Source organism: Vicugna pacos, chromosome 8, assembly GCF_048564905.1.
Source record: "Vicugna pacos chromosome 8, VicPac4, whole genome shotgun sequence".
Taxonomy (NCBI): domain Eukaryota; kingdom Metazoa; phylum Chordata; class Mammalia; order Artiodactyla; family Camelidae; genus Vicugna; species Vicugna pacos.
In genome coordinates this window covers 1,732,779-1,756,892 of record NC_132994.1, presented here as the reverse complement: position 1 = coordinate 1,756,892, position 24,114 = coordinate 1,732,779, and the positions used below count along the sequence as shown (strand labels likewise).

The 24,114-nt window shown below is 34.9% G+C and overlaps 1 protein-coding gene across 6 annotated transcripts in view; it reads left to right on the top strand.

Annotated features, from left to right (window-relative positions):
- RIMS1 (regulating synaptic membrane exocytosis 1) overlaps positions 1-24,114 on the top strand; it is a 447,505-nt gene that overhangs the window by 282,164 nt on the left and 141,227 nt on the right. For 4 of the 6 annotated variants that reach the window (XM_072965472.1, XM_072965475.1, XM_072965476.1 and 1 more), the window contains 10 exons: positions 5,534-5,601; positions 6,196-6,306; positions 8,455-8,554; positions 12,558-12,681; positions 16,015-16,061; positions 17,958-18,070; positions 20,033-20,163; positions 20,900-21,071; positions 21,199-21,352; positions 23,114-23,185. In XM_072965472.1, coding sequence (XP_072821573.1) covers positions 5,534-5,601; positions 6,196-6,306; positions 8,455-8,554; positions 12,558-12,681; positions 16,015-16,061; positions 17,958-18,070; positions 20,033-20,163; positions 20,900-21,071; positions 21,199-21,352; positions 23,114-23,185 — 1,092 coding nt within the window. Of the gene's footprint in view, positions 1-5,533; positions 5,602-6,195; positions 6,307-8,454; positions 8,555-12,557; positions 12,682-16,014; positions 16,062-17,957; positions 18,071-20,032; positions 20,164-20,899; positions 21,072-21,198; positions 21,353-23,113; positions 23,186-24,114 lie in introns of those variants that run through there. The other 2 variants (XM_072965473.1, XM_072965468.1) reach the window with 2 other exon arrangements.

Genomic DNA, 24,114 nt, shown 5'->3' with positions numbered 1-24,114 from the left:
ATTTTTACGAATCAACAAATACTTATCAATATTATTATTTTTCAGCATATATTTTTATAAATTGACAAATACTTATCCATATTTTTATTGGATATCCCTTTCAGTGTATATTTTTAAACTCTCACGACGACTTGCATTTCTGTGGTGCTTTATAGTTTATACAGCAGTTTCACATACATTATCTCCTCCTACACTTGAAGGAACAGTGGCATGCTGTGGGATTTATTATCTCCCAAGTTAAGGGATTATCAGAATGACTGGGCTCAGAGTTCAGCCAGAAATGTTGATACTGAGTTTCACATAAGTGCTTCATGGAATTGTCTGGTGGTAGGGTTGACATTCTAAAAGTTAGCTCTCAAATTCACCAAACAATACATACAACCAGAGAGGTATCACCTCTGCCAAATATGTTTACAAAATTCTCCTTTCTCAAGCCTTCTTTCCTGTCCTCTGAGGTTATAAATCAGAGACACAGAATCATAGGTCCTCAAGCAAATCTTTCTCTAGAGGTAATTCAACTCTGGAGGCTCTATTAAGTATAAGTAATTTCTGAAAGCAAAATTCTTGATATCTGATTTACTTAATCAATAATAGTATGTATTTACTTGAATACTTGAATAATAGTATGTATTTATATCGCATTAATATACCAGAGAGAGAGAGCGACAGTGATATTGTTTGTTCCAGGATAAAAACAGAGCAACGTGTGGACCAACGGGAATTTTGAAAGTGAAATTTCTAAGGTGCATTTGTAGAACAGCCACTTCTAAAGTTGGAGATAACGTAATTCTTCCAAGGAATGACCCTTTGTGTGTGTGCCCTGGGCCAACATCAAAAACTGGAATTTAAGTCATTTAGGATTATTGAAGAGGTTTTTGCTGAAGACCAATAGCTTGGAGATGCCTCTAACCCTGCCTCAGGCCTTGCTTCCAAGGGGCACAAATCTGCTACTTAATTATTCATTGTTTGCCATCAAATTGTGGTGTGAACATTGGTGTGGATTTTGCACGAAGTCACCAAAAAGTATTTTAGGACCCAAAGTTTTATGTGCTAGGAACTTGGGCTGACAAGAATTCAATTGTGAATGACAATTCAGTGATTTTGCATCTGTACACATAGTATTTATTATTTCACAGATTATATGGTTAATGATTAAATTTAACAAGTTTATGTTCCCATTTTATTTTAATGCCTAGATAATAAGTCATATTAAATAATGTTTCTTGTCCCTGACTGTTAAATTAGGTAAAATTAAGCCTTCTAAGGCTCTGCTGTATAGCAAATTATTGCTGACTGATTCCAGAGTTACCTCTGTTATTAAATATAATTTAGGGGTGGAACTGAACATATGTGCCCTTTAGAGGCATAAAACTCTCTAAAATAAACTTATACAATATGGGAAAACTGTTTCAAAGTGGCATTTTCACTGTATTAATCAGAAGTTAAGATTTTTGCCTCAATTCTTAGGCTTCACATGTTATTTCCCATCTATGAAAAGAATGCGCTTGTAAAATTTTAAAATGAATTAAAATGTATGAATGTTTTTATCATATGTTAACCAAAGCAATATTTGTTATTTATTAACTCATGTGCCGATCACAGTACTCAGTGTTAAAAATACCCTGCGTGGTCTCAAATTAAAAACTCAGTCTCAGAACTGAGTTGGCTTTTATGTATACACTACAGATAGACGTACAATAAACATGTTTTTGCCTAGTATTTTAATTTTTCTATGTGCTGTGCTGGAACAAAGTACCTTAGGATTCCTCTAATTTCATTCAGTCTCAACACACATCCTGCTATAGAAGATAAACAAAAATAAAAGAGGAAAAATGTAAAGGGGTATAGGAGGCTCTGGAAGGATAATTCTTCTGATTTTTGGTCCATGGTTTTTATCATTTTTTGAATGGTAACAGCCTGTTCCATAAAGGAAGAACAGTTTGTTTTTTGAGATGACAAGTAGCAGAATTATGGATATGAATTAGAAATTGTGCAGAGTTACTGTGAGTCAGTCTTGAACTTGATTTGAGTCCCATCTCTTATCGTCCATTATAATGATGTTAAAATACGCTGTATATTTCTCCTGGCAATAGAGTAGTCCAGATTTTCTAACACTTAAAGAGTTTGGTGTTGATAACCTTTCCTTTACTCTTTACCCATTGGATATACATCCCACTTGGTCGAATGTAAATGTTATGTAAATAGTTAAATAGATATTGAATTGTGAAATTAGAGCAATGGTTTTCTCCTTACAATTTTAATATACTCACACACAATCATGCATGTGTATTATTTAGGAGATATTTTTGTTCATTGACTCTGATTGGTCTTATTGAAACCCATCCAATGAGCTTTGACATTAGAGATCATAAGATACAAAAATTTAAATCACAAACATGCATATTTATGCATGTTATATGTAGCATATAAGATAATTCTCTTGACAGAAAGCTCATGTGTCATTAGCTGACTTTTCTTTGTGCAGTGAAAGCTGTGTGCTTAATGACGAAGTTTAATTAACCTGCTTTTTCACAAGGGATAGGATGAAAGTCTGTTTTTAAAGTCATCACAAAAAATAATGCTCAAATTATAACATTTCGTTGGATATTTATAAACTTGAGCCATTTCGGTAAACTGAAGCATCTGATTGATGTACTTCCTGCATCGAAATGAATGATAATAGTAAATTTGATTCCTTTATAATTATATTGGACATTAGAACTAAAATGCTTTTTGTACCAATTCCATAAGCAAATACCATGAATTTATCATTTTGTAGCTATGCCACCAGGCAATCAATATCTTTAATCACCCATTAAGAAAGTAATCAAGAAAAATGTTTTATATTAATGAAATACTAGGTTCTGAATATTTTAGGAGGAAGTTTTGTTGTGTCACTTATTCTGTCGATAGGAGAGAAATGTGTCTTATAAAGACAAATTAGAGTACTTAAAAAGTGAATAATGTTAAAAACAAGGAAAGAAGAAACAAATACAGTCTAAAACTACATATTTAGATCTTTGAATTTATTTTTGTCAATCTCTAAGCAAACATGTTATATATTTTTAAAATTTTATTAATTTTGAAGGCAGTAATTAGGTATATCTATGTATTTATTTATTTTAATGGAAGTATTGGGGATTGAACCCAGGACCTCATGCATGCTAAGCACGCGCTCTACCAGTGAGCTATACCCTCCCCGCAAAAATGTCATATTTTAATGGGTGATAATGAAGCCAGTGATAGGAAAACTGTTAAAGACTGTTCAGAATGTCATGGAAGTGTAACTGTATACTAACATATATGCAAATGTTATTGTGTGCTGAAATACTTAATGTCTTTTTCACATGTGCATTTATTAGTAATTCTTAGTAGATTTCTGCCATGCTATGTATGACCAAAAACGAAGATCAGAGTTTTTAAAGTTGTAAAATCTGTAGCATCCATAAAGCCATTGTTAGAACTAATGCCAGAATTTATTCCAACTGCACACTGGAAGGCCAGGCAAACTACATATACATCCCATCTTAAACCAATTAATTTAGACTCTCCATTCAAGATCGTTACCCTCCAAAGCTTGTAAATGATACAATAACATTGCATGAAAGTGGTGTTTTCATAATAAAGTGTGCTCAGTACCATTATGGAGTTGCACGAGAAATACCAGCTTTGGTTCTTTGCCTGCAAGGAGCACTTTCTGCACAGCAGACACGTGTGTCTAGATATGAGGGGCGGGAGGGTGAGCTGAGAGAGAGTCCCCAGGAGTCCAGGTCCCAAGATCTAAGGCAGCTCCCAAAGGAGGTGATGAGCTGTTTTCTCAAAGCCTTTAAAACAAGAAGGCTTGTTGTTGTTTCTTTATCCTTAAAGACTTCTCCAAGCAGCTTCCAACTTCATGACTCCTTTTTCTTCTTCAAGCCCCAAAAATATTTCTGGTTCTATTCATTTGTCACAGGATTTTGGAAAGAATCCACATTTAAGGAGTCTTCAGACCTTATGTCTAGGTATATGAAATTCTAGGAAGAAAGCCTCATAAATTGCAATAATCTTTTGAATGACATTGGTAGTTACTACTTAGTAGTAACTTTCATTTTATTATAACGATAAATAGTTTTTCTTTCAAGAGGAACAGTATCGGAATACTAAAAACAAGGCAGCTTTAAAAATAAGCAGTTTCACAAAGAGAGAAACTAAAGGGAAAAAAAGCACGCCTTTTACAACTTTCCTTATATTCCATTAGCTAAGGTGGTCCAGAAAAATATGAGAAATCTATCATCATTGGCACCAAGCCATGTCTGTGTTTTAAAGTATGTGATTTTGAGAGCAATATGGAGTAAATGTTTACAGCATATAGTTTCTGCTAATAAATTTTCTAAAATTCACCCCTTCACAGTATATACCGTTGTTATCTACATGACATAGTTGAAGAAAATGTTAGTGTTTCTTATCATATATATATAGAGAGAGCATTCTCCTTCAACTTGTGTAAGATATTATGCAGAAGGAAAACAGAATCAGCTACAAAGAAGTTGAAGCATATGGATTTTTTTGTGTCTGCATATTTTACACATTTGTCATTTTCTATTGTATTTCTTGCACAGTGCCTGCAATTGCCATTTTGATCATCCACATAAAATTCTTCACTTACGACCTTCACAGACATCAGCCAAACATATTTTTCCAACAGTGAAACATCTAACATGCTTTATTCACTCACCTAATTTTTTTTCCTCTCTCAGGATCCCTGGGGAGAAAAAAAAAAATTCACTGACTTAATCTGATGTTGAAAATGTAAAAGGTCACTTGCTCTCACGTGGTTACCCACTTTGACCTCTCCTCCTATACTATCCGCGATGCTGCTTTTACGCTCTATTTTTTCTTTTATTTTAGACTTTCTTTAGCATTGTATTTTTAAGCCAAAAAAAAAAAATCAAAATGGAAAGTTCCTAAATTCATGCTGACAAAGTTAGGATTTTTTAAAAAGTCTTTTTTGGGACTTTAGTGGCATTGAACACTCCGTCATTTGGAGGTGGTCTCTTGCTCAAAGTTATTCTTGAAATTTAATTTTCAACACCGTATCCTAAAAATGGGTGTCTGGTTGTTCAGCTAATGAGGGAAGAATGTCGAGAGCAAGGGGTAATTTTGAAGATATGATGTGGTTGGGAAGAGTCGTAGGGGAGACACTAAATTTTCACACTTGGCTCAAGGATAGTCTTAGCCAGTATCGCTGGACGGCAGGCTGGACGTTGGCCCGGACAGAGCTTCGAGGGGAGGTGGGTGGGTCTACCTAGTTCTTCCCATACTTTTCCACATGCCTCAACTGAGAGTGAGAGATAACCCACCCGTTGCATGAAGTGCGTTTGTAACACACATTCATTCCGGGGATGCAGGGTAGGTGTCTGTCGTTCTGAGATGTACACACGCAAGATGATGACATGTGTAACCCTTTACTTTGTAGACTGAAGAGGTCGCTCTTAAAGTGACACATCCGCCCCTGGAAAGCCGTTACCCTTTTCATTCTTTTCCTCTTGTGCAGGTGACTTGGATTATTACTGGTTGGATCCTGCCACGTGGCATAGCCGGGAAACATCACCTATTAGTTCGGTAAGCATCCAGGGAAGGAGGATTTGGGAGCCCAGGGAACGTGTGTGCCCTTTGCCATCCTGTGTCTGATAAGTGGTCAATAGTAATCTTATTCTGCTCCATTGTGTATTCTGTGAGAGAAAATACTGATTCATTTAAGACAGTATAGTTGGGAAGAAAAACAGTTATCACTGAATATTTATGACAAATTTTAAAATAAGTAAAAACAAGTATTAAATAACGACTCTGTGTAAATGAGATAGTATTTGGTTAGTGACACCAACATTAATAATAACTCAACATGCAGAATTGGTCCTATTTATATGTAAGCTGATATATTTTAAATTTTCAATTAATTTCACTTTGGAACCGTATTTCAGAGATGCATTTAGTTGCTGACTACTTTTAGAACTATTTAGTGTAGTAAGTGCCTATTGCAAATGAAATACAGCTGTAAATGAAAATTGTTCTAAGCCAAGGATAGAGCCCCCAGAATAAAGAATTCCCTCTAGAGTGCCTTTTACCTGAGGAAACCACATCATGCTGCAACCAATAATTCTGTCTCTGTAGGAAGAAAAAACAGCTTATCTTTCTATCTTCATTTATGTTTTAAAGCATCCTGTAACCTGGCAGCCATCTAAAGAGGGTGACCGTTTAATTGGACGTGTTATTCTTAACAAGAGAACGACCATGCCCAAGGAATCAGGTGCATTGCTAGGTCTGAAAGTAAGTATGCTGGCTTCTAATGCTTCTTGAAGGGTGAATTATATAGCATGGACTGCATTCAACAAAGTTTCTCGCAATGATTTTTTTTTTGCATTCTTTTTTATTGAAGTATGGTCAGTTTACAATGTTGCGTCAATTTCTGGTGTACAGCATAATGTTTCAGTCATACATATACATACATTTATTAGTTTTTATATTCTTTCTTCTGGAGATTGTCATCCTAAGTGAAATAAACCAGAAAGGGAAAGAAAAATACTATATGATATTGCTTAGATGTAGAATCTTAAAAAAAAAGACACAAATGAACTTATTTACAAAACTGACAATGATTTTTAAACCTCCTTTTCTCCTCTTCTAGTGAATATATCTTATGTTAATGTCTTATGGTATAATTAGTATTTTAATCTGGGTAATATTTTTAAATCATTTTGTTAAAATGGCACACAGATGTATATGACAACTGCAATAAAATATTAAAAAAAACTAAAGAATTTGAATATAAAGTTCAAGGACAATTTTTACATTAAAATAGTTTTAATGGAAGGCAGTAAAGTTAGATAATATGGACCTCATAATTTTATTATATCTTGACAAGCAACATAAAACATTATTAAAGAGATTGTTTCCTAAGGGCAGTGGAATTTATGGTAATATCAAAAGAGTAAAATGTATCTTTTAAAATACTAACTGAGTTCTAACAGATACAATTTAAAAAACTAATAAACTACAAAGATAATGATTTGGGTAAGAAAAAATATACATACATTTTGTTTTATTATGTGTGTGCCTGTGTATGTGTGTTAAAACCCATGATTTTATTTGCTTTCATAAACTTAGAGAAATGTTTAAAGAGGTTGCTTTAAAATTATCATTTACCAAGAGATTGTATTACAGTCGTGTGATGGTTTGAGCTCTTCAAAACCATTGACTATTAATCTAACTTCAAAAAAATACTCGGTTAATATCACCCTATTGATTAGTACCATTGATTTCTCTTCCAATGAAACAGCTCTGATCACCTCCGCTCTTGTGTGTGACCCTAAGAACATGGATCAACCTCAACTTTTGATAATATCCGTGTCATTTTAATTATACACATTTACCCCCCCCCCGCATTGGGAGAAATTACACTCAGAAACTTTCAGGTGTATTTCAGTTTTACGCATGGAGGACAAGTCAGGTGGGAGTGTTCATTACGCAGCAGTAGAACTCAGGCTTGGAGGGTTAGATTAGATCACATGTTATTTCAGATGAGGGAGGGCATTCAGACGGTCGGTAGCTGAGATGAACTTAGGCTATTACTATGTACCCTGGTAAATTGCTTCCCCAATCGGCCTGTTCTTGGTTCAGATCTCCAGTCTTACAGAACAAAAACAGACTCACAGACATAGAAAACAAACTTATGGTTGCCAAAGGGGAAGGGAGGGGTGGAGGGATAAACTGAGAGTTTGGGATTTGCAGATATTATCTACTATATATAAAAGAGGTAAACAACAAGGTCCTACTGTAGAGCACAGGGAACTATATTCAATACCTTGTAATAGCCTATAATGAAAAAGAATATGAAAAAGAATATATATATGTAACTGAATCACTACGCTGTACACCAGAAGTTAACACAATTATTGTAAACTGACTATACTTCAATTAAAATAAATTAATAATTTTTTTAAAAAATCCCCATTCTTGTCTTAGACCTACATTCTCTTAAAAGTATACAAGAGTGGTCCAGGTCTCATGTCACAATGGGGCATTATCTGAATATAGAAATTCAAATAGTAGGTGTTAATTTAGAGGATGGAGACAATGAACCCGAGTTAGTCAAGTGTCAGACACTTGCTGTGTGATGGGGGAGACCCAGTCCTTGTGTCTAAGGGTGTATGTTGTCCATGGACCCTCCGTTGTGAGGTCCATGTGAGGGGCTGGTACGTGAACATCCCTAGAACTCAAGGTCATCTCCCCTGTAATGAGATGTAGTTTCTTTTCACACCTGTACTGCAGGCTCCCTCCATCAACAATGCATTTCACTTCATTTTTTTCCTACACTCAGTTCTAAACACACCTAAAGGCTGTAGGATTAATACCTCCAACGAGTGACCTTCTGTTTCAGTGTGAGTCTTGGGCACTTACGAGTCTATCATTATCCAGGTGGTTGGAGGAAAGATGACTGACTTAGGACGCCTTGGTGCCTTCATCACCAAAGTAAAGAAGGGTAGCCTTGCAGATGTAGTTGGACACCTCAGAGCAGGTAAAGTTTCTTTTTTAACATTTGAATAATGTGTACTCTGTGCATTAGTTGGTGGTTTTCCATTAGGGGTAAGTTCTATATAAGTCAGTTAAGTGAATAACTAATTTTAATGCATGCATAAAGATTATGTTTTTCCTAATACTTAGTGACTGTAATAACAGGTAACACTACATTGGTAACAGTTTGGAGACAGTGAGTAGGAATCTTTTTTATATTTATATAAAAATAAAGAGATGTAAAATGCTAAGGGATTCCTAATTTTTGTAGATGGCTTCATCATGGTGCTTCAAAACTCCAAAACAGTTTAGCCTAAGAAAATAATATCACTGTTTTGTTCTTTAAATTGGAAATTATCGTAACTATTAAAGTTTTTCATAGTGGTCCCAAAAGACTTATTCAGTACCAATGTTTTTAATAAAATATAATGACATTCTTACACAGATTGTGTAATAAAATATTTGTTAATTTAAATGATGTGACATACATTATACTCATATGGGTGTGCAACTTCTTGATACTTGGAAATTTACAGTATGTCGCTCTGTGACCTTAACATGAAGCAATAAACTCATTTAATATATTTAAATGTACCTTGCTTAGTGGCAACGTACTTCAAAATCTATTTTTCTTAAGTTATTGAATTTTCACTTTAGTAAAAATCATATTAACATATTTTTTCCAGTTTACCCCAGAGTCTACTAGACATCTTTTGGTTAGCGTGTCAGACAATTATAAAGGAAACAGAGTAGGCTGAAGTGTAAAATTGAGGATTAATAACCCAGAGCACATGGAAAGAAAACATTTTTAGACAATGCTTTCAGTTTTTATACCTTAAGGTAATCATGACTGAGCCCTTTAGAAAGATATTCTAGGACTCTTGAGGACGTTTTTGTTGTAACTGGTGACCAGGATATCAGTTCAAAATCATTGAGGACTTTCTCTGCAGGTGGTGTAGAGAGAGAAAAGCCAAGCCAGGGCTTTTTCTCCATCTACGGATCCATCAGCTTTGAAGATGTGTGGAAGTATAGCACACTGCTGTTTCTTATCAGGGGCTTGTTAGGGTTCTATAAAGAAGTAACTCAGTCAGGAGTGACTTTGCCCAGACATTGAGTCTCTGCTTGTTTAATAACTGGAAAATAGGTCTTGAAAAGCACACGAATCCTTTGTGACTCTAATGTAAGAGAGCTTTAACCACAGAAATAAGAATTTGCAGATCAGATTATAAACACAATGGCATTTGACTTTTGTCTTTGTGTTTTCATAGAAAATTATGTAAGGAAGTTAGCAAAGGGCTTTTTCTATATTATGTATTCCTTAGTGATTAATTTCATTTATTTAACACCCTTATGTGCCTGGAGCCTAAGAAACAAACCTAAAGTGTTAAATAAATATAAAACATCTAAGTGTACTTTTCACTTGAAGCAATTGACGTATTTGAAAAAAGATATTTTTTAAAATTAGGTAATATATCCTGTTTGATTTACATGATTATTTAGGAACTATTTTTTTCCCCTTCTGTTGCATATAAACATTGCTGGCCTGTAATACTACAGTTTATTTTGTTTTTATCAGCATGACCTTTGTTCAGCCTTTGCAGTCTCGCTTTAATCTGGCCACAGCTTTTTCTACTGCTGTTCCCTTAAGGCCATGCTCTGCACCACTCACCGCTTAGTTTCATCAGCAAAAGCACAGTATTGACAAGGACACTCTCCTTATTAAGACCCTTTGGTGTCTCTCAGTCACCCACTACTCGAGTCTGAGCCCTGTAGCTTGTCCCCTTCTGACAGTTCTGGCCACTTCCTTCCCATTTACTTGGCCTGCAGCCCTGGCGGTCTGCCTGTAGGTCCCGGCAAGCTGTGTCCACCTCCCAGACCTGGTCAGTGCCTCTTGTCTACTTGGTTGCTTTCCTTCCTGCTCCCGTGCTTTGCCTGTTGGAGTCCTTCCCATCTCTCCAAACCCGTCTAGAGTTACTTCAGTTCTAAAGTGTTTCCTGATCTCTCACCTGGGCAGCCACTAACGACCACCTCCCTGGCACTGCCTGGCTCTCCTTCTGTTCCCCAGAGGAGCTCCCATCATTGTGTACAACACTTTATGAAAGATGTCTCTTTCTGTATTTCTCTTCCACCAAATCTAAGGACAGGAGAAAGCCTCTTTTTCATTTTGATATCAACATAAGCTACATCCACTTGAAAAGACTATTCGAATATAAAGCAATAGTGTTAAAGAGACCACCTAGTTTAGGAGTTACTGATTTCTAAATAAATAAATCCATATATTAAGGTAATTTGATGTTAAAAGTGATGCCTTTAGGTTGCCATCTATAAAAAGAAGAATTTTATAATGCAGTGTTTTTGGCAAAATGTTGATTACCACTCTGCCACTCATTACTGGGTAGTAAAGTCTATTTAATGGTTTGCATTCATCATTTTAAAAAAGTGAAATAGAATGTAATAGAATAGAAAATATGTGTAAGTATTGTCTTAGAAAATATTGTCTCATATGCAGAGCATGTACACACACACTTATGTGTACATTCACATGATATGAATTTTATTTCTCTTATCAAAAAATGTAAAAGACTCCTCTAATATAGTTTAACTTTATATTATTTTATTTCTTTTTTTTTAATAGTGAAATGTATTCATTGTCTATTTGAAAAACTGCTAGGTAACATCTTAGGTCAAACCATCAGAAGTCATTTATCTCTTGCTAATAACCATACTCTTGCCAAACCAAAGCAGCATTATTTGCTTTTCAGATATTTATTCTTTTTTTTTTCTTTTGAGTAAGCAAAGATTTGGGGGTGGGGCAAAGACTGATTTAAAAATAATTCCAGAAAAACAAAAATTTTCTCCTGTTTTGTTATAAAGGCGTTGCTAAAAACTAAAAAGTTCACATTTACAGTTATCTCTAAAATGTATAACGGTGATATGATCCATTAATTCAACATATGTTTACTCGGCTGCTAAACTGTTAGAGGCACTGAGAACAATGCAATAAGCTGAAATATCAAAAAAAAATTAAGACACCTCAAAAGATCACTGAAGCTGGGACATTTCAGCTGAACCTGCTGTTGTCAATTGAAGGTACTGGGCAGAGATGCTTGAAACTTAATATTGCTCTAAATATTTATGAAAATAAATTGTTTTCTCCAAACAATCTTTGGTGAGAACGCTTGTTAAAATAACAAATTGTGAACCTGTATGTTTTAACATTGTATTACACTCCTTGATTAATCTGACATTATTTTAAAAACTAAGAAGTACTGTATTTTTAATTATTTTGCAAGTATTTTCTAATTTTGCTTTAATGCTCACAATATATACTACGTGTAGAATGAGTGTGTTACGAACATCTGGAAGTGGGCTAACTGTCATGCAAGTTTTACATCTGCTTGCTTTGTGACTTTGCCACGGCTACCTGCGTTCCCCTCTGGGTACGGATTCAAACCCTTTCATGCATTTTTATTCTGTTGTGCATCGGTAAAGGCAATGAAGCATGACTTATAATTGGAAAACTCATGCTAACAAATGGTAATTGTGATTTCTACCAAAAGTAAAGCAGCAGGATTTATGCAGCATTTAATAATCTTTCACATGTAGCGCCACCTACATTTATTATATGAAAGGCATGCTGCTAATTATTATTTTTTAATGTTTCCAAATAGGCTGTGCTAGTTCCATCCCATAGCATGAGATGATTTTTATATTATTTCTGATATTTATCAAAAGATAAAAGTAGTTTTGTATTGTACTATTTCCAGTGACCAGTAATATTCTATGGGGGAAAGAAAAAGAAAAAGAAAAGAAAGAAAAGAATAAAAGAATAAAGTGTTTAGAAGAACCATTTGGCTGACATCTGGCAATCAATTTGCTTTTGAGAGCAGAGCTTAGACAGTTAAAACTATTTGTATATGTTTTGCATTTCTTTGTTAAAAAAGAAACGATAAGAAAAATAAACAGAATATATAAGGTAAAAAAATACCCTTTTTTTTAAATTCAAGGGGATGAAGTTCTAGAATGGAATGGTAAACCCCTGCCGGGAGCTACAAATGAAGAAGTTTACAACATTATTTTAGAATCAAAATCAGAACCTCAAGTTGAAATTATTGTTTCAAGGCCTATTGGGTAAGGCTAAAAAAACTTACTTCTTAAGTTTAGTAAATTACATGTATTAGCAGAGTTTTAAAAAGAAGTTTATACATTCATACAGTACATGTTAATATGGATAGATTTTTCTTCAAATATGGGCATAGATTTTTAAATCTTATAATTTTTTTAAACTTGAATCCTGAATTTTCTTCACTACATCTTAGAAGCTCCACAATTTAACAATTGCAGTATCAAAAAGTATTGATATGTATTTTTCAGAAGTGAACTATAAAGTAAAAATATTTTCTTTTAATGGTAGAACTACTTATTTTTAGTAATTCTAAATCATTGTAGTATTTCCTTAAAGGGAATAGTCCATAACAAACTCATCTTCTTGTGATACTTAAAATAGTAATGATCTCATATGTCTACATGAACTTTTTATTATCCTACTAAGAATGGAATATTGTTTCTATATCTTTACCCATGGGTAGGTAGTTCCAAATTTTATTTAAAATCAAGAAAGTGTGAAATAGTTTAACATCTTAATTGGTCATAATAATTGGTATGATATTTTAAATTCTAATTTACAGCATAATTAAATTATCTATACCAATGAGATATTTTCTATATCTGAATATAGAGTTCCCATATTGGTAGATTTTCCTAACTAACCCACAAAGTCCAGAACATTCATTTTGCCCGTCTATAGGTTTTTGGAAGGCATTATGAACTGTCTCATTATAGTTGGCTTAGTTCAAATGTATTTTTGAAAATTATTCCTTTTTTTTTTAGTATTCTCTAAGATATTATGGAGCCATTAATTCAAGACTTTTTATGTTGAAAAGTAGTAACCTTAAATTTTTTGTTGTCCTTATGAATATTTGTCAATGCAAAACATACAAGAAAATATAATTTATCCTTATTCTCAAAGAACTTAAACTATGTGATCATATATTCCAAAAAATAATATATATATATGTAACTCTAAAATAAAGGCAAGCTTATAACCAATTTTAAGTGGTGATTATTAAGAGTAAACATTGGAGACATTTGCAGAAGTATTGCACATTTCCATATAGATTTTTTTAAAAACTAGCAACACTATGTAATTTATGCTAGTTTTACATGACATGTTCTAGTGTTGAGTAAATATGAGGCTGGAAAAGAGGTAAGTAAATTCGAAAATGAATCAAAAGTATAAAAAATCAAGTTTAAAACCAAGCGTTGTGCACACTGCCAAAACTTTTAAATATGTAGTGGTTTTTAAAGCAATTAGCTAAAATACCATTGATTCATGGCAACTTAAAAAGACTAACAGACAATTAAAGTGGACTGGAATAACATTTTCATTATTTCTACTTCTGTATGAAAATAATTTAAAAAGTATTATCTACATAGCCAAACCCTAAACTGTCATGGAGTATGGAATTCTAAGGAATATGGGACTGCAAAGATTATATTTAAATAAAAATCAAATCTGGCATACACTTTCCAGTTAATAGAGAAATTATTAGAATCTTGAAAGAATAATTTTTTATTTAATAATTATGTTTAATGTGGTTCTATAATCAGTTTAAGCAGAAACCAGATGTTTGTTCATAGTTCAGTGGGGTAGTGATTCCAAGAGTCATTCCAAATGTAACATACGTACACAATGATCACATGAGCTAAAAGACATTCACCCTCTTGACGTACTGACCATTTTTGCCCACCTATCAAATGTGATATTCTTGACCTTTATGCTTATAATTGTTATTAGAACTATTTTATCACCTTACTTGTGATTGGAACTCATTAAGAAGGTTTGTGTAAATGTTAAGTGGAAATTTATACCTGAAAATATTGAAGCAATAAATGATAAATACATTTTAATTCAAAATCACTTTAAAAAAATTTTTTACAACTTCTCCACGATCCTTCTTTCAGGGGTGCATAAAAATCAAAGCTTGTACCTGGTTTCAGAGTTTCAAATTGGATTTTTATAATTGTCCTTGAGGCTGATTTTCAAAGAAGTTTTACCATCTGAAGCATTATAGTTTCTAGATTTTAAAAATAGACTTTTATTTGCCTTGATGAATTTAGAAGAGAGTAGCAGAAGATAAATGGTTGATTTCTTGTGTTTTAGGTGTTTAAAAGTCATCTTTAAACTATCACGTAAAATATATATTTTATACAAATTACTAGTTATACATAAATCTATAATTAAATGTATTTATAAAGTACACAACACAGGATGAATTATCATTTATAAGAAGTATAAATTGTAGGTGGTTATGAGGATTACTTTGCCCCAAAAAGTGAAAATGAAGAGTCAGGAAAATAGTCAAACAGAAAACTGTTTTTGTTTCTAATGTCCCTCTCTCCTTAAAGTGCAAAGAAAATCGAAGCGAAGTTAGTTCACAACGTAAGAGGTTACAAATTCTTAAATGATATTCTAATAATTCTCTTGACACTAGCTAATTCCAGTCTGCTTTGATATGTCATGTTAATACTTGGACATTGTTAATCTCCTTAAACTGACATTAAAATATCTTGGAAAATGGAGGTTAAATAGTTTAATTATAGAGTATAGTTCCCAAACGAAGCTGGTCATTTCTTAGGGTCACAGTAGATAGTAGATTAAGCCGAGGTGATATTATGTATTTATTCAGAGTAATTTGTGAGTGTGACAGGAACGGTGTTCTCACAAGAAGTCACTTTCTAATCACACAGGAAATGATCACATATTTAGCTAATTTCAGCATAGAGATGTGAATCTCTATATAGGGCTATATATGTGTATATGAATTATATATTCACATATATAAAATCTTTTGGCTTTTTTTGTTGCAAGCTTGAAACATTTTTTTAATTTCCGAAGCAATTCATCTTTTTCATTTTATTATCTTTGCCCACGATACTCATCATATTATTTTTATTATCAAGAGACGTCTCCATCCCTTTCATTCAGTAAACTCTTTCAGATGTGTTTGTAAAGCATATTAATGATTTGTAAAATATGTGTCATTTTGATTTTCCAAAATTGAAATAAGATACTGCCTTTAACATTTTTTTAATTTCCAAAACCTGCTGTTTTGGTAGTAAAAATATTGTGGTAACTGCAGCCACAATATTATTCTGATTGTTGTCATGTTAAAGTGTTTTGCTATTAAATATATAAAAACTTATTTTTATTGCAGTTTTTTTTTTGTGTGGTGTTTGACATCCATGCACATTAGTAATTGCCTGAATAGTAAGTCCTGTCCATTTCCACACGTGTAAAGACCCCAAAGGACTTTTCACACTGCTGAAATACAGTGTGGCTGGGATGGCCTCAGGCAGGGTGCTTTAGCTAACGGGATTTTCACCATATCCTGTTTCTTTTAGTGACATTCCACGGATCCCTGAGAGCTCCCATCCCCCACTGGAGTCCAGTGAGTATAAGCTGCCTGTTTTCTTTAGTTATTTGACATGAATGAGTTGACACTCATCGCAATCACTGGAAACCAAAAGAAGTTCTGTTTTCAGATTTTCCTTTCTACTCTTGTGTGTGAGTATGCATCTGTGTGTGTGTGTGTGTGTGTGTGTGTGTGTGAGTGTGTGTGTGTATGGCTATGAAAAGTCATAATTGGCAATACCCTTCTGCATCATAACCGGGTGTCAACAGAGCCCAATTAATATATCAGTAATAGTTCTATTTGCCATGCATAAAATGTGTTGTGATACTGGATTATTCAGTTTGACCAGAAATTAGCTCAGGCTCATGAGCTGTCTAGTGGAGGAAATGGGCACATTAACAATTAATTTTAATACAGCATAACCGTGTCAGATATGACCATGGAAGTGAATAGGTGGATACAGGTAAATTTCAGCAGAAATAAATAAAGGGGTCAAGGGACTGAGGCTAGAGGGTTGAATTAGCTCCCTCGTCATTAAAGCAATTCCAGATGAGCCCAGATGACAGAAGGTGATGGTGTGTGTAAGGATGTTTTCAAGGACAATGTGGAAATGACCCAGATATTAACAGCAGATCGGTGTTAAATCCCTCATACTTGGGCTTGATCACCAAGTGTTATTTTGAAACCCAGAGTATAGAAATACAACACACAAGGTGATTTAAGGGGAAAACAAGTAATGGTTACAAGAAGAAAGAAAATATATGAGTGAGATAAACAAGGAAGTGGAGTTTAGGTTAGTATAGCAAACGCATAGCAACACGTCCTGCATACCCGCTAGTGATGAGCCCAGATTTGGGTTTGAGTTTTTCCAATATAAAGAGGGAAATGGAGCCAATTGCATAATTTATTAGTGTTGATGCTACATTTTGCTGTGATATTAGAAACATACTGACAGAAGCAGAGGTGTCTGTACTGAGACTCAAAAGCCAAATTATCTTAAGAAAACTTCATAAAAGGGACATGGTAGCAAAGACTTTCATAGCACTGTTTCTTATAGTTAAAAGTCTTTGGAAAGTACAGAATGATTCTATGTGGTTTAATTTAAGCTTAATTTGCATGTATGGGGAAAAACAGGGTGGAGGATACACCCTTGGGAAATGATTCATAAATAGTGTTTTCTCAGTAAGGCTAATAAAGGTTCAAGGTTGTATCTGTCGAGGTGATGATAGCATTCTGCAGACATTCCATGCTGCTGATTGTGTACGCTTTATCAGTGATCTGGGGAGAGGGGATTTCATTTCGAAAGAGGGGAGAAGGGCCTCACGGAGGGGCTGAGTGGGGAGCCAGCCCCCTCCACGCGTGAATCAGTAGACAGCATTCTCAGGCATTCAGGGCACTGGTCTGTAAGATCAAAACCGACGGAAACGTAAGTCTCATTCTAAAACAATGATGAATCCTATCTAAGCTTAGATGCAGCTCATATGTTATATTTTATGTGCATTCACTTTCATTTCTGTAAGAATATAATAGATGTCATAATGTAGGACCTAAGGTAGTTAACATAACAGGTACCATCTTTATTATTCCTAAAAGCATGAAGCCTTTAACTCTGTGTGCAGTTATCCAGGAGCCTACACTTCGCAGTATTCTCTACAAATGTAGAAAATCAGGACTTAAAGATTGAAGCAAGTAAATACAGTCTTTGTTTGTATCATTTTAAATATGTTTAAAATAAGCAGTTAATCAAAGAAGATACAGTAACTTCCTATGCCTATCTGGTTGAATGTACATTCTGCTCTTAACGTTGGTATTGAATTATGGTTTTATACAGGCCACAGATGCATTTAACATTTCATTAAAAATATTTATTGTCCACATGTATGTTACCAACATGTTACTGAAAAGTACTTACATTTTTCTTTCTCATTTTAGGTTCAAGTTCGTTTGAATCTCAGAAGATGGAAAGACCTTCCATTTCTGTTATTTCTCCAACAAGCCCTGGAGCTCTGAAAGATGCCCCGCAAGTCTTACCAGGACAACTTTCTGTATGTGATTTTTTTTTTTTGTAGCTATTAGAGACCACTTGGATTTGCTTACTGTTCTGAGTCTGTTTTTTAAAATGTTGCCTTTCTTTGAAGCCTGTGATGGATTCATAGTCATTTAATAGCCTAATCTACTTCATCAATTTGTATGCATTGATGAGATTTTTCCTTGATGCATATATTTATTTGAAAATACTTATTGAGTGCCTACCATGTGCCAGATGTTCTGAACATTGATACATGATAAAATTAGTACATAAAATATCAATTATTTTTTCTGTGCTATATTAAAAGTTTCTAAGATAAGGAGTCAATTAGACATAATAAACTCAAAAAGTCATCGTGTATTTCCTTAAAAACCTTCTGAGCCTAGATCTTGAGAAACTTAAATTTAAAATACATATGTATATTTTTTTTATTGAAGTATAGCCACTTTACAATGTTGTGTCAATTTGTGATGTACTGCATAATAGTTCAGCAATGTGTATACATAAATTTTTTTTAACTTCTTAAGACATTTGACAAAACTTTTCATTGCTGATAATAGTCTGAAAAACCTACAGTTTTCCTCGCTGTGGCCTAATATGGGATCTGGGGAGATCTGGATAGAGAAACTGTGGCTAATTATTAGGAAAAGCCACATCTGTGTAGATTATGGTAGAACACAGGACATTTGTATTAATAACTTAAGTTCAAATTATTCTATAAATAGTTGATATTTTGCTACTTGGGTAATGTGTGGATTTCTCTAGTCTGTTTCTGCCATTTTTCTCTTAGTTTTAATTAAACAAAGACGAAAACTGTAAGCTTGGTGTTATTTTTAAAACCTGTCTTGGTTTTAACTTCTCTCTTTTGTAGGGTGAATATCTCGGTCTGGTCCCTGCCATCTTTTTTGTTTCAGCATATATGTAAAACTTTCATACATGTCACCTTTATTTTAAGAGGGACAAAAAAATCCACTTCACTTTTATGGAAAAACATACTTCTGGTATTAATTAGGATCAGAGATACGGACTGACACAGATACGGGTTTGAATTCTTAATCTGTCCCTTAGAAAAAATAACTTATTTTGTTATAGTGACTCACATGTCTTCCAGTATATACCTACTAAATAATTTATGCTCAGAGTTCTTATTTAACCATAAACCCAAAACTAACTAATAACTTTAAAAAAAATTAAAAGTTAACCTTGTCCACCAGCAGCACAAGTAAACTGTATTGACTGCGAAAGTTCTGATTCCTAGGAGTTTGACAGGAGTATTTCAGTGTGTTGGTTTTCTTGTTTTTCTTTGTTCAGACTGTCATGAGTCCTAGTAGAAATGTCATTTGGCCTTCACTTTGTTTAAAGGCATCATTTATGCACTGTACCTTCCTTTGTTCTTTGACTCCTCTCACAAAAATTAACCTGTAACAGCTTAACTGTAAAAGGTGAGAAAAAGTAGCAGAAACCTGCAGTCCCTGGTGGGAAGGAGGCTCAGGGTCCGTGTGCTGCCTGCTCTCTTCCCAGTTATTTTGTATATATTGTCCCTAAGGCCAGACTTACTCAGCTAGAGGTGGTCCCCCAACATGCATTTAGTCATGGTGTCATCGTTAAAATAGTCAGAATCACCAAACACTTTCACTGAGCATTTAAAAACAAGGATAGTTATTTCAATCTCCCCCTCTTCCCTTAGTTTTTTGATAAAGAATTTTATCATTAGTTTTATATCATAACATGACAGAAGAAAGTATGAACCAACACCGCATGCCTGCCAGTCTGTAAGTCACGTTTGAAAGCCAGGAACAGTCAGGTTTTAAGTGCTTATGCTTTCAAGTTGGTATTCTTTGCAGAAATAATATCTCTAATTCAACCATATTGCAATTAAAAATCCCCTTCTCCAAAAAATAATTTTAATATGTTTTTGGTAAAGTGATAATACCTCGTGGTGTTTACAGATAATCATTTCCGTCTCCGTCGCCCTCAGGTGAAACTGTGGTACGATAAAGTGGGCCACCAGCTAATTGTGAACGTGCTGCAGGCAACAGATCTACCGCCGCGGGTAGACGGGCGTCCCAGGAATCCCTATGTAAAAATGTATTTTCTTCCAGATAGAAGGTAGGGGATCATTTAAGAAAAAAACATGCAAAAGTCTTTACTAATTGAAAAAAGTAGAATTTCCTCTCCAGGGATATAGTTTCATTTATGTTTTAAAGCTTTATTGAGGCAAAGCTGATATACCAAACATTTCACATACTTAATATACACATTCTGATGAGTTTGGACATATGCATACACCTGCGATATAGTTTTAAAACATAGTAGGTAATTCTCTAAGAGGGAATAAACTATATTAGCCCTAAAAATATTCCCTCAAGCCTTGTATTTCATTAAACTAATCAAATTTTAAAATTTTCATTACCTTGTTCATACATCTATTAGTCTTTGATAGCTACATCATTTTTTTTAATTTTACTTTTTAAATTGTTTGAGAAGGGAGGTAATTAGGTTTATTTATTTATTTAGACTTACTTATTTTTAATGGAGAGCCTGGGGATTGAACCCAGGACCTCGTGCAGGCTAAACATGTGCTCTACCACTGAGCTCTACCCTCCCCCGATAGCTACGTCTTTAGAATGTACCTTTGTGTATGCAGATCTATAATCGTAACTACTGCTTGCATGGTAGTTAAAGCTAGAATCGTATTAAATTCAAGGCCTTTCAGACTCTTAAGTTAAAAGTGATGAATTAAACATGGTCAACAACCCAGTAGCAGTATTCCATTTAACTACAGTAGATGGCAGTGTTCACTTGTTTTTTGCTTTTTCATTTACAAAACCTACTTATTTTTCAGCGATAAAAGTAAAAGGAGAACCAAAACAGTCAAGAAAGTACTAGAACCCAAATGGAATCAAACTTTTGTCTATTCACATGTGCATCGTAGAGATTTTAGAGAACGAATGTTAGAAATAACTGTGTGGGATCAACCAAGAGTGCAAGAAGAAGAGAGTGAATTTCTTGGCGAGGTGATGTATATGGTGAAGGTTCAAGTCAGATGCTTCATGTCGCTTCTGTGATGTGTGTTAATTCTGATTGCTTTTGTCTTATGTTGTGGGAAAGGTGCTTGGTCTAACCTGAGAACTGCCCTTTCAGATCCTCATAGAACTGGAGACAGCACTGCTAGACGATGAACCACACTGGTACAAGCTTCAGACACACGATGAGTCCTCACTACCTCTTCCTCAGCCATCACCTTTCCTGCCGAGGAGACACATTCATGGGGAAACCGCCAGCAAAAAACTACAAAGTAGGTTAAAGGTCTTTCAGTTCCCAGAAGTAACTGTGTTGTAGTGATCCACTTAGACATTAACATTCAAGATGCTTTTTCATATGTTTATCAGAGATCAAAATATCAAAAAATTATTCATCTATGTAGAGAGACTTGGCAACACCATTTCCCCCATTTACCCAACGGGAGTAATATGTATGTATGTATATGTATATAATATAGTGGGAATAATTCCAGAACTGAAAGTTTAAAACCTCTAAAATTACAATTCTTTGCCCACGAGTAATTGAGTTGTGCAGTGGTTGACTGATAGGATAATTTCTGTCATTATTGATAGATAGCCACATATAAGGTCTTAATCACTGTATAATTCCTGGATATTTTTAGTGTTGTTATTCATAAGAAACATTTTTTATTCAAAAGCAGTCTAAAGTAGGTTTGCTGTTATTCATCTGGTGATGGGGAAAAACAGTATTTTTTTCCTGCACTTATTCATTAATTTTTGCATGGTGACTAAATCTCTAATTGAACAAATGAAACTTAGAAGCCTCATTTTGGTCATCTGGAACCAAACTGTTTTCCTCCTATAATTAAATATTTCATGTTAGTGCTTCTCTGATCACTCACTTCCTCAAAATTGATGTTTAATGCAGTATAATGGCTAATTTGGAAGGCTAAACATGAATATTTTATAAAGGGCCCTGACGTCCTTTTAGGAATATGAGCTCAAGAGAGTTCCAGCCAAGAAAGGTCTCTTTGAATCTTACCACTCAGCCCCATCCTTCCTGAACTGCAGAGGTGGGTGCTTCCTTGGGTAGAAAATAATATACACTTTGCTCTAGACTTTCATGTAATACCTCGCTTAGAAAATAATTTGAAAAGTCAAAATACTATTCATCGAAATCCCCTTCCCTCTATATGTCTTCAGTGACTACAGGGATACAGAGAAGATGTTATCCTTGGAGAACAAATATCCCTTTAAAGTCAGCTCAGTGTAAACTTATTATTCTTGTTCCAAAGTACTCAGTCATACTTACCTTGCTGGATATATATCACTTCCTAATGGTTCTGTTTCACCGGTGGATCTCTCATTGATATAGATAAGTAGATAGTAGAATATTCTGATTTATAAGTAGAAATATATGTATCTGGTCTTAATCCGCATTCCTAGCAGAATTCCTAAAACCCTTGGCATTTCCTAAGTGATAAGAGAGAGAAGGTGGCTCTTGTGGTTCACCTTCAGACTTGCCTCAGTTTGTTAATGCAGTGACTTTTGAAAAGCCCCTAAGGATGGGAGCTGGTTGCCTGTGATTAGAGGGTTGGAACTTGCAGCCTCACATAGTGCCTCTATCCAGGGAGGCAAGAGGGCTGGAGGTTGAATTAACCACTAGTTGCCAGTGATTAGGTCAATCATGCTTACATAATGATGCCTCCATAAAAACGCTTAAAAGAACGGTGTCCAGAGAGCTGCCAGGTCGGTGAACAAGAATGCATCCAGGTCCTGGGGCTGGGGTGGGGGGTGCGCCCCAACCTCTGCAGGTCAGAAGGGTCTCTGTGCTTTTGGCCCTTCAGCTGCCCCCCATGTGTCTCTTCCTCTGGCTGCTCATTCGTGTCCTTTACTACCCTATGTAATCAACCAGTAATCCAGTGAGAAAAAGAAAGAAGTACTTAGTTATAATGTCATTAGCATTTTTTTAAGCAAAAAGAAAACTTGGTGGTGTCCTTGACGTTTCCTGAACCGAGCAGACGGAGGCATCTGTTTCCCTTCCTGTTGTGCAGGGTCTCAGCGAATCAGTGACAGTGACATCTCAGATTATGAGGCTGATGATGGCATTGGAGTGGTCCCTCCAGGTGCGTGGGGGGAGCGCATGGCCGGCTTCCCTGAGCTGCTCTGTTTGCTTTCACTGCTGATTTCCAGACTTCTTTGGGGGCACTCAGCTGGAGATTTATAACACAGAGAAGTCTGTATTATATTATTCCATGGTGACTTGTGTTCCAAATTATTAAGCAAGTTTAATACGGACTGGTGACTACTCACGAACACCCCCACTTAATTTAGTCAGGTTCGTCCTCAGCAGCATGGCTAGCGACGTTAAAATCAGCATTTCACGATGCTCTGGGCATAAGTGAAAATCTGAAGGTTGTTTTGAAAGGATATGGTGAATTTTTTTAAATAAAAATTCCGTTTTCCGACGTTTTCTATTGTGTGTCTCTGATTTTTCCTTCCTCTGTTTCTGAAAATAACGTAGCCTTCCATGGAATATACTGAGACAGGTGCATGGCAGGGTTTCAAAGTGCATGTGGCATGGCTTACCTTTTAATGCTTTCGTGATGTGCTCACCGCTGATTATACCCAGAACGTGTATGTATGTTTTAAAAAAAGAAAATGCTTTAGAAAGATTCAGTATTCGTTTTAAGTCAACATCCTTTAGCTGTTGTATAAATGAGTAAAATTTCTGTGACATTGTACAGTTCAAATCTACATTTCTCATCAGACTCTAGTCAGAAAGTGAGTAAAACCCAGTAGTAAAGGCTTCTTTTTGGGGCCCTAATCATGATCCTTTTACTTACTAATACAAAGTAAGGAAATATTCAAGTCAGAAGAAATTAAAGGGAAAATCTTGGGATATATAAATATGAGTTATTAAAGACATTTCTTTAGGATGATGTTGATGTATGTCCCCTTAATTTGCATAATGTCCCGGATGGGGATGCACTTAATTTGAGGGCAGTGATTTTGGTCAATAGACAGATACCACACTGGTGATGAGGTTCACAAT